Source organism: Chiloscyllium plagiosum, chromosome 38, assembly GCF_004010195.1.
Source record: "Chiloscyllium plagiosum isolate BGI_BamShark_2017 chromosome 38, ASM401019v2, whole genome shotgun sequence".
In the NCBI taxonomy this organism is placed as follows: Eukaryota; Metazoa; Chordata; class Chondrichthyes; order Orectolobiformes; family Hemiscylliidae; genus Chiloscyllium; species Chiloscyllium plagiosum.
This window is the reverse complement of record NC_057747.1, coordinates 14,547,577-14,557,753: the sequence shown is the minus strand read 5'-3', so window position 1 is coordinate 14,557,753 and position 10,177 is coordinate 14,547,577. Positions and strand designations below refer to the sequence as shown.

Sequence of the window (10,177 nt, the reverse complement as noted above, 5' to 3'; positions counted from 1 at the left end):
CCGGGTCTCTGGCGCTGTGAGGCAGCAGTGCTAACCACTGTGCCACCGTGCCGCCCACCAAAGGTTGTTTCAAGTTGACCCCAGGTCTATGAATAATATCAAAAAACAGTTTATAGATAAAACATACAAGAAAGCCAAAGAAACGTCAATGTGGCACCTCAGATAAAATGGTATGAAGGCAGGAAGGGAAGTCATTGTTGGTGACACTCTTGGTGCTTTTTAGAGAGTCAGTGTGACTCGATGGGGCAAATGGCCCGCGTCCACACTGTAGGGATTCTATGATTATATAACTGAGTCAGAAATATACACTTCAGTTTCCAATTTACAAAAGAAAGACACTAAATAAGTGTGGATAGTCAAAGGCTGTACACTTTGAGATGGATGATAAGGAATATTGCTTGAATAATTGTTAGTGCGTCAACAATGGTTCTTATTAGGAACATAGGTTACACGTGGCAGAAGAAAATTCCTGCATTGAGAAATTGGAACATGGAGTTGCGTGTAAAAGAAGTACATCTTTCACTTTCAAGGGTTTTGAGGAGAAAAGCCAAGTTGGAGACAAGACCACAGTTTAAGGACAAAGGATCAAGATTGGTTTGGTCAGGAGAAAAGTGAAGATGACAGTTTTGAAAAGGAGGAGATGGGAACATTAACTCGATCAACACATGAGGGTCCAGGAATGGAAACTGGGTGGTCAATAGATTAGTAGAGACAGGTCAAAGAGCATTTTGTTGGGTTTATGGTCAAGATAAATGAGGAGATGACAACTGAACTCAACTCAACAAATGTCAATTGTTTACAATATAACATATTGAGAAAAATCAGTGGCTTCATCAAGCAATTCCGTGATGTTATTCCTTGTTTATTGTTACGTGGTCACCAGGGATCACTGACAGATGAGGATTTTCCAGTCATACTACTGTGCTCACACCAAATAGACACTGGTTGTTCAAATTCAGGAATTTGCAGTCCCATCAATCTAACAAGGTACAATCCATTCAGTTACGTAATTAACTACAACCTATGTGATTGCGAGGTAACAGCACGAACAGATAAGATCACTATGTTTTCAGAGAAATAAACTAAAAAATTAACCACTTACATATTCCATATGCCATTTGTTCACTGTATTTTTCCAGATCAAGTCTAATGCTTGACTGAAAAAAGTCCAACTTAGCCTTCAACTGCTGAGAATTGGAAAACATGGTTGTCTTCATTTTTGTAAGGTTATTGTTGTAACGAAGGAGACTCAACCTGTTAATAAATTAGAATTCTGAATCATCAAGTGGATCTATGCAACATTTTAAAATAGAGATGTTTACGAGTTCCTAACGAAGATTTAGTTGAAAGTCTCTTCTTTGGAATAATGGAAAATAACTCCTAGAACAATAATGAAGAGATTGGCTAATAATGTCAGTCTTATAATCTATGACTTTGGGCAATTAAAAATCAATGAGCTAAATTTGCAAAATGAAATCAAACACAAAAAGGTGCTTTGTGCACAATAAAATATTGTAAAACTAGATCAATAAAATTTCTTAATATATTCCTATAAACCAATGTCATTTCACAAAGTAGCCTACCTTGGGTAATGACTTACCATCCAACAATGCTAATAACTAATTGCACAGAAATCAAAAAGATCAAATGAACACCACACCTTTATAGTTGAGAACACACCTGCTACAGAGAACATCTAAGCTCCAGTTGCACCGCTACTCAACATTCAGAAGTAATATACTTTCCACATTGGACAGTTGTGTGCAAATATTTTGATCAAGTGATTCTCCGTCAAGAGGTTTTCTAGCTCATACTTTATATATCAAAGCTATCAAGTTCAAACAAACACACACAAAATAGAAATTGGAAATAAGCCTGTCAGGAAATATTAATCTGCATTTGTTGTGGATCTAAGTTGGCTCGCTGAGCTGGAAGGTTCATTTTCAAATGTTTCATCACCATACTAGGTAACATCAGTGAGCCTCTGGTTAAGTGCTGGTGAGATGTTTCGTTTTCTATTCATGCGTTGAGCTTTTCTAAACACATGAATAAAAAATTGGACATAAAATAACAAAACATTTAGGTTTCCTAAACACAAACAGGAAACCTAAATACAAATATAAAGCAGGACATAGCACCAGTGCTTCACTGAGTATGGTGACGAAACATCTGAACATGAACCTTCCTGCTCAGTGAGCATACTTACATCCAGAATCTCAACCTGAGCTACAAATCTTGTCAAACCTCACTGCACTTGTAGTATATACTGATGTCCTTCTTTTCTGGCTAACTGGAAGCAAGAATGTACAAACCCTGAAAATGGGTTAGAAAACAGTATCCTATAATGTAACTGAACTATGACAATCTTTCAGAAAAATAAATTCAATGATAATTCCTCCCTTCAATCAAATTGGTTAAAGAAGGGCTTGTCAGCAAAGGTAATCTCCATCACTTAAGAGCTGGCTCAAATCAACCGAATGTAGAACCTTTTCACTTATTCATCGATCCCAAATTATATATGCAACATAAACTTTCAGTCACAGATTCTATTCAATTTTAAGAATGTCAGACAAATTGAAGTAGCTCAGCGAAGCAGTGCACTTCAGTTAGTTTTTTCTCAGTAGCTCCAACCCATGTCACTATCCCTCAATCTTACCAAATGTTGAGTTCAGAAATACAGTATTAAAAGAGAATTGATTTTTTTTGTACAGTCATTCTTAATTTAGCATAAATTGACTTCAAATAATTTTATCACGTATAAATGTTGTATTTGCTACAAAAATTGTTAAAATCACTGAAGAACACATGATGGCAGCATTTCTCAAAATGTACTGTATCATTTTGAGAATTAGAGGTATGGATTTCCAATGAGGAGACTGCAGCTTAAGTCACTGCAAGAGGTCAGACAGGAACCACAAAAAGAGGAAATGGGGCACGGAGGAAGATCAAATAAATAACCGAAGGGAAAATTACTCCTGGTTGCATTAGTTTGCCATCTAGTGGATAGCTTTGTAAAACACCAAAAGATTGCTTTCATTTTTTGAGATCTCAGGGCTCCAGATTTTCTAAAAAACTGAATACCACATGCTGCTGTTGATTACAAATTAGCCAGTAATTTGCAATGTGAAATAGACAGCCCATGAATTTGGAACCATCACATTTTTGTTTGGTGATTTTTTTATTCATGGGATGTGGACGTTCCTGGCTAGGCCAGCATATATTGTCCATTACTAATTACCCAGATGGCAGTTAAGAATCAACCACATTGCTGTCAATCTGGAGTCACATGTAGGCCAGATCAGCTCAGGATTGAACCGATGTGAAGCAAATGGGTTTTTCCGACAAGCAACAATAGGATTTATGGTCATGAGAATCTTAATTACAGATTTTTTTATTAAATTCGAATTCCACCATCTGTTGTGGCACCAAATTGAAGCCATGTGTCCAGATTATTACCTGGGTCTCTGAATTAACAGTTCAACGATAATACCACTAGGTGACTGCCTCCCCTGCAACACTTCTAACTCACTCTACAAAAACAGAATATCAATCTCAAATTTGCTGTGATTTGGGACACTGCTGTAATTTAACATTAACCACCTATTTATCACGAAGGATAATACACAATTAATCACGTAAGTACCTATTTAAAGTTCAAAAATGTTACGGGCTGCCAAATTATCATTCCACCGAGGAAGGAGACTGAAGATATTTGATTAAGATGTATAAAAGTATGTGGCACAACAGTAGTGTCCCTATCTCTGAGCTAGAAGGCTTAGGTTCAATTCTCTTCCAGAGGTGTATAATATCTCTGAACAGGGTAGATATGAAAGAACCTTTGGTGCAGAGATCAATGACCCGGGCAGGAGCTTCAGAAGGGATGAAGTTTTTTTAAACCCAGAGGGTAACTCAAATTTGGAACTCACTGCCAGCAGGGGTGGGAGAAGTAGAAATCTGCATAAAATTTAAGTAGTGTTGAGAATGCACTTGCGATACCATGACATTTAAGGCTACGGGCCAAGTGCTGGGAAATGGGATTAGAAAAGTTCAGGCAGTTGTTCTGACCTGCACATTCTCAATGAGCCGTTTGGCCTTTTCCTGTGGTATAAATCTCTTTGACTCGAGGAAAGTAATCGTGAGGTCCCACTTTTTCAGGTTGTGAATTATTTGGGGAGATTTCAGGTTGGGAAATTTCGCATTTGATTATTATCTCAATTTTCCTTTGTCTTTTTACTCCTTTTGGTTCAATCGGTCTTTCCTTCGGCACTTGATGTGACTCCACGATTTCATACACAAATTTCTGCACGTCTTCATCCTTTGCTCCATTTCTTAATTGATTAATTGTTGGTTAAAGAGACAGCTTCTATTGTACATCACACCCTGGTAACCTTGCTGTACTGTTTAAACACAAAACATGGATGAATGTCCAATTCACAGGTGACCAGAATGAGGTCCCACTGGCGTCAGTGGTAATTAATCGACAAAATTTCATAATCCAGTTTATAAGTACGTATTATAAAGGACATGACATTTACACAAACATTGGAAATAAGAGGTACAAACCTAAACTTAAGCTCCACATTTCCTTGCTTCTGGTCAGTAAATACAATTCAGAAGTACAGTGGCAGTGATGAAAAGCAGTGGGAAAAGTGGCAGGTGTTTTAGCTCAAAAACTGGATAATAAAAGCATTGCATTTTGTTTGAACCATCACCAATTTTTCACTTTTATTCTTTTAATAATTTTCGTTTGGATCTGTGACCTGGGAATGTGAACTGAAGATAACTGGTGGACCTTGTGAAACAGCTTGTGGGAAAAGGAAAAGAACTGAACAATCAAATTTGCTCGTGAGACCAGGCAGAGGTTAATTGCTCATTGATTCTTGATTAAAAGGTGTCCTACAGACAAATTGATCCATGGAAGAATATTGTGTTTAAACTGATAGCAGAAGTTGGCTCCTAATAAGGCCAGTACCTGGACATGGGGTCAACACATCTGAAATCGATTATGTTTAAGCAAATGGTAATTGAGACCTCAGTAAAAGACTATGCATCTTGTAGGGTGGAATCACAGCTTGAGTTCTGTTTCAAATATGTTTTTCAGAAGAGGAAGTTGGCTGCTAGTGACACAGCATGAAGACGTGAAAGCTTTGCCTAATCTCCCACACTAGCTTCCGAAAGCCCAATGAGTAGAAAGCTCAGTTAGTAGTATTACCACCATTACCTGAGTGAACTGATCAGGGTTACCTTTTCAATGTTTCAAAAAAGAACCAAGGAGTTCACATGTATGCTTGTGAAACAATGCGTCATGAAAACCATTTAATCAATCTGGCCAGTTTTGTTATTTTCTTTTAATTATCCCTTAACTGTGCTTGTCTGTCTTGCCTGAATGAGGGTTGAAAACAAATGTTTTGGATTTAAAGCAAAGACATTAATAAGATTACATTCTTTAATTCTTCTTTGCTGAAGTTATTGTGAAGTTGAAAAAATTGTGAGGTCTTTTGTTGAGATATAAAACTGGTATCGAGAATTAACTATTCACAGAGACTGGGATTGATCATTCAAAGTCAGGTTTGGAACTAGCAATTTTTGGAGGATTTTGATCATTTTAAATGTTACTGTATTGTGAATACAGAAGTAGACTTAATTTGTCACTGAGTGGTACCAATGTTTAAACATAAGCCAATACTGACCTTGACTTTTAATTTGTATTTTGACTTGAGTGCTCCTCTTGCAAGATAGGTCCACCACCTACTCAACAAGTGTTAGAATTTGCTGAGTAGATGATTAGTGAGCTGCTTCAACAAAAAATTCTAGTTAAAATTTTTAATTTCATTAATGAAGCTGAGGGCCATGCTAGCCTTAAGATCATTTACACTGATTTTTCAATTTCTGTTACAGGATCCCTTTTTCAGTCTCTGAATGCCAGTCCTTTAATCCAGTCCTCAAAACGAAGGTGACAGAAAAACTGCTGTGACTTCGTTTGCAAGTGTTGGATACAGAAAGGCCAAGCTTTCCTTGCTGGATCAGGAGTCCAACAGGCAAGAAAAAGACATGAATTGCAAACGTCAGCTGAGGTAATTTGAGCTACTTTTGAAGCTGCCGCCAAATACTTGGCATGTTGATAAGGCAAATGGGATTTCTAGCCCTTAATAATCAACTCGAGATACAAAGGGAAATAAATGATTCGTGCAAAAATGGGAGTTGTTGGTTCCTAATAAGCAAATCTGAAAAGCATACAGGCCCACTCAAGTTGATTTTTTTCATGTACTAACTTCAATCTTGCCTCCAATATTGACTTACATGGCAGCTCTTTGTCCCTGGAAAAGTCTGCTGTAATCCTCCTTCAATCCACAGACATAATTCACAGCTTCACCCCATACCTTCCTCAGTTGCACATTAGGCAACATTATCTTAGCATCCCGCACTGCAACGACATAGTATTAAAACATGAATTGCAGTAAAAACTTAACACTTACAAATTTTAATTTAATTCTTTATGTCATCCTAGAAGTTAAAAAAAAATGAAAGGTTCATTCAGGTGGATTAATGTTTATTTGTAAAATACATTTTGGTCTCTTATCAAAAATCTGAAATTTTAAGAACTTGTCAAGACAAAGAGACTAGGCCCACACAGACTTAATTCATCATATGATTTGAACATATCTTTAGAACTGTAATATTTTAAAAATTTGCTTGACAGATTATATCCAACATTTATTACTGCTGGAATTAAGATAATTTAAAATAACTGAAAAGCAAATTTTAAATGCAGAGTTAAATGTTTGCTCTCAAATCCAAATCTTCTCTACTTGATGAGTGAATATCTACAATTATTTTACCAGTGACTTCTAATACTTTACCAAACCCAAGTTGGACCTTTCACTAATCATCGTCTTTCAAGGTGGAGTTGTTGGATTTGTCTAAACTTTGCTCATACGTTACATCCTTCCACACCCACTCAATTCATTCATTAGTTTTAGTGATTGTAGCCAAATTGAAAATTGTAACCAAAGTCTATACTAACTCTGGAAAGCTTTACTGCACAGTTCTTTTCTACATTCCTTATTGACTGACCACATTTTCTACAAGTGACAAAAATCAGACCAAACAAAAACACAACATTCACTTAATGATGAAAGAGATAGAAAGCAAAATGAAGCACGAAAAAGGTGAGGTGCTGATAACATTGCGATGCAGCAGCGCTTAAAAAAAAGAGGGAGTGAGATGAGATGGTAGTCAACCAAAACAAATCCACAAATCTTACATAAAAGAATTAAGATGGCAGTAAAAAGGTGAAATTAGCTTCATCAGGAACTCAATGATATTAATGTGTGAAAGCAGAAGGCAATAGTAGCTTTGACAAAAAAAAATAAAAATAAAAAATGCAGAGATATAAGAAAAGGGATGGGAAATAAGATGAATAGAATACCCTGTTCAGAGAGTTTACGGACATGGTGGATGGCGTTGTCTCTTACTTTGTTTTGCTGGATTCTTCACATGTATATTTTTCAGTCCATCTGCAGGTCTTGAAAGTTTAATACTCAAAATTATTGTTCTCCATTATTCCTTAAACTGAGAATTCATAAACTAGGATTCTGTCACAAAATCCAGTCATCAGGCATTGACTGTCTCTCAGTCTTGCTATCAACCCAGGTTGAATGAGACTGTTAGCAACTTTTACAATCCTGAACTCAACTTCCAAGACAACATATTCTATATCAAGATCATCCAATGCCAATGGAATAAAATCTCCCATTTGTATTCAAGCCATCTCATCTGCTGCTGAAATCATCATCCGTGCCCTTCTTTGCTCTTAGCCTGCCTATTGAAATGCTCTCCTGGTTCAGCATCTTGAACACTCAAACATCCAGTTCGTGCAAACTTATTTTATCTATATCTTCCCTTGTACCTTGCCATTCACTCCTCTGCTTGTGCATGTTGATTTGTATTAGCTCCGTTCAGTTAAATTTTGACTTAATAATGTAAAATAACTCATTTGGTGTTCTGAGGAGTCATATTGGACTCAACTCATTAATTCTATTTCTCTCTCCACAGATACGACCAGGCCTGGAATTATTCAGGATCTCCTACCTTTAATTCACGTTTCCAGCATCTGCAGTAATTTGTTTTTAAATTTTAAAAAATGAAAAATATCAAATCCTTGAAAAGTCTCCCCTCTGTTTAACTTCCTCCAAAATAACGTATGCTACAAGTTTTATTTCCTTAACAATGCACTTACAAATTTATTCCTGTGCACTGGCCCTTGAAATGTCATTGTGTAGCTGATCAAGTGCAATAAGCTAAGCAAGCCAACTTGCAATACACATGCACAGGAATTTTTAAGCTTGTAACTGCGCAACTTGCATGGAACACAGCATACTGTCCTCAAAGATCACTGCACTTCTTGAAATCTAGCCACTTGTCGAGCTTCTCAAATAACTTCACCACTGGTAGTCGTATCTGGAGTTGCAGAGACCATAAGCTCTCGAATTATTTTGCCTCAATCTCTGCCTCGATCTCCTCCTTTAAAACTAATTCTTTGAACAAGGTTTTGATCTCCTGTTTTCAGCGGTTCAGTGTCAGTTTTATGAAATCAATGCTATGAAGAGTATTGGAACATTTTACTATATTCAAGGTGCTATACAAACTTCTCTTGTAGCGCTTTCTCCATTTCAGTGGCATCAGGATATCAAAACAACAGTATTCACTTTTAATAACCAACAATACAAATGTACTGAGAAATTCAACAGGTATTCTAACACCCACTCCCCCAACACCACCAGGGGTTACTCACTCATAGGATGCATTGTGCAGAACCACATCAGCAGCTCAGACTGAACACTTCATTTTCAGTTTCGTGTGTCAGAAATTAGTTTCCTTTCTCTGAAACTGACTTCTAACCCAACATAATTTTCTGCTCTTGAATTACTTATGCTTTTTAGTTTAATTAGAATTATGCCATGTGAGACTTCATCGAAAGTGAAATCGTTATGTACTGATTTTGAAATTAACCTTCAGTCTTGCTCACTCGTAATTAAATCATGAAGTTCTATTCAGTTAGATGTGGTTAATTTCTTTTCTCTGCTTTCTGTCCAGGGACTTCCCTCTTTCTTACCTTTCCTGTATGAGCATCTACCCTACTAATCCTCTTTGCCATACCAAGTCCTCTGTCACTGGTCCAAGTATCTTAAGCATTTGAGTGTCTGTTTGTATGAGCATATTTGCTACTTTAGATCCAATGTTCCAACTTTTGCGTTGTCTTCCCAATGCTGCATCCTTACTTCCAAACTTCATTTCCAGTATGACTGAGCAAAGTATTCCAGAGCCAGTTTCCCCTCCCATGAGTGGAGGGGAAATATAACTTCATTTAAATTAGATTGATTTTGTGACAGAGACAAATATGAACGAACAGCAGAAATTGGCTATTCAACCCCATGAGTGTGTCACCTTTCAGTAGGTTCATGACAGATCTGAGTATAACAGTCAAACCTCCATTGCCACCTACTCCTAATAATCTTCACTCTACTGCTTAACAAGAATTTAGCTCTGCCTTAAACATACATTGGACCTTGTTTCACCACCCATTCAGGAAGAATGATCGAGTACTGAACTCAAGAGCAAAGCCTTAGAATAAAGACCTTCGAGAACGGAGATGAAGAGAAATTTCTTCAACCAGAGTGGCGAATCTATGGAATTCACTGCCACAGATGGGTGTGGAAGCCAAGTCATTGAGTGTTTTAAGACTGAGATAGACATGTTCTTGATTGTCAAGGGGGTCAAGGGTTACAGGGAAAAGGCAGGAAAAAGGGAATGAAAAATTTATCAGCCTTGATTGAATGGCAGAGCTGACCCAATGGGCTGAATGGCCTAACGTCTGCTCCTATGTCTTATGAACTTGGAAAAAGAATATTTGCCTTATCTGTTTGAAATGGGTGACATCTGATTTTAAAACAGTGAACCAGAGTTCTAGATTGTCAAATAAGATGTAACATCCTTACCACATGTATCACATCAAGACCTCTCAGGATCTTATATGTTTCAATCTAATCATTCCCTACTCTTCTAAATTCCAGTAGACAGAAGTCCAGACCACCCAACCTTTTCTTTTGTATTTTGCATTCCAATTGGACTGAAACCAGTTGTTGCAAACAATATGGTATTTAATTATATGTACCAA

General features: G+C 37.0%; 1 protein-coding gene across 3 annotated transcripts in view; it reads right to left on the bottom strand.

Annotated features, from left to right (window-relative positions):
• chuk (component of inhibitor of nuclear factor kappa B kinase complex) overlaps positions 1 to 10,177 on the bottom strand; it is a 104,617-nt gene that overhangs the window by 31,560 nt on the left and 62,880 nt on the right. For all 3 annotated transcript variants that reach the window (XM_043678907.1, XM_043678908.1, XM_043678909.1), the window contains exons 13-14: positions 6,301 to 6,424; positions 1,103 to 1,254 (exon numbers count right to left, since the gene is read on the bottom strand). In XM_043678907.1, the coding sequence (XP_043534842.1) occupies positions 1,103 to 1,254; positions 6,301 to 6,424 (276 nt within the window). The remainder of the gene's footprint in view (positions 1 to 1,102; positions 1,255 to 6,300; positions 6,425 to 10,177) is intronic.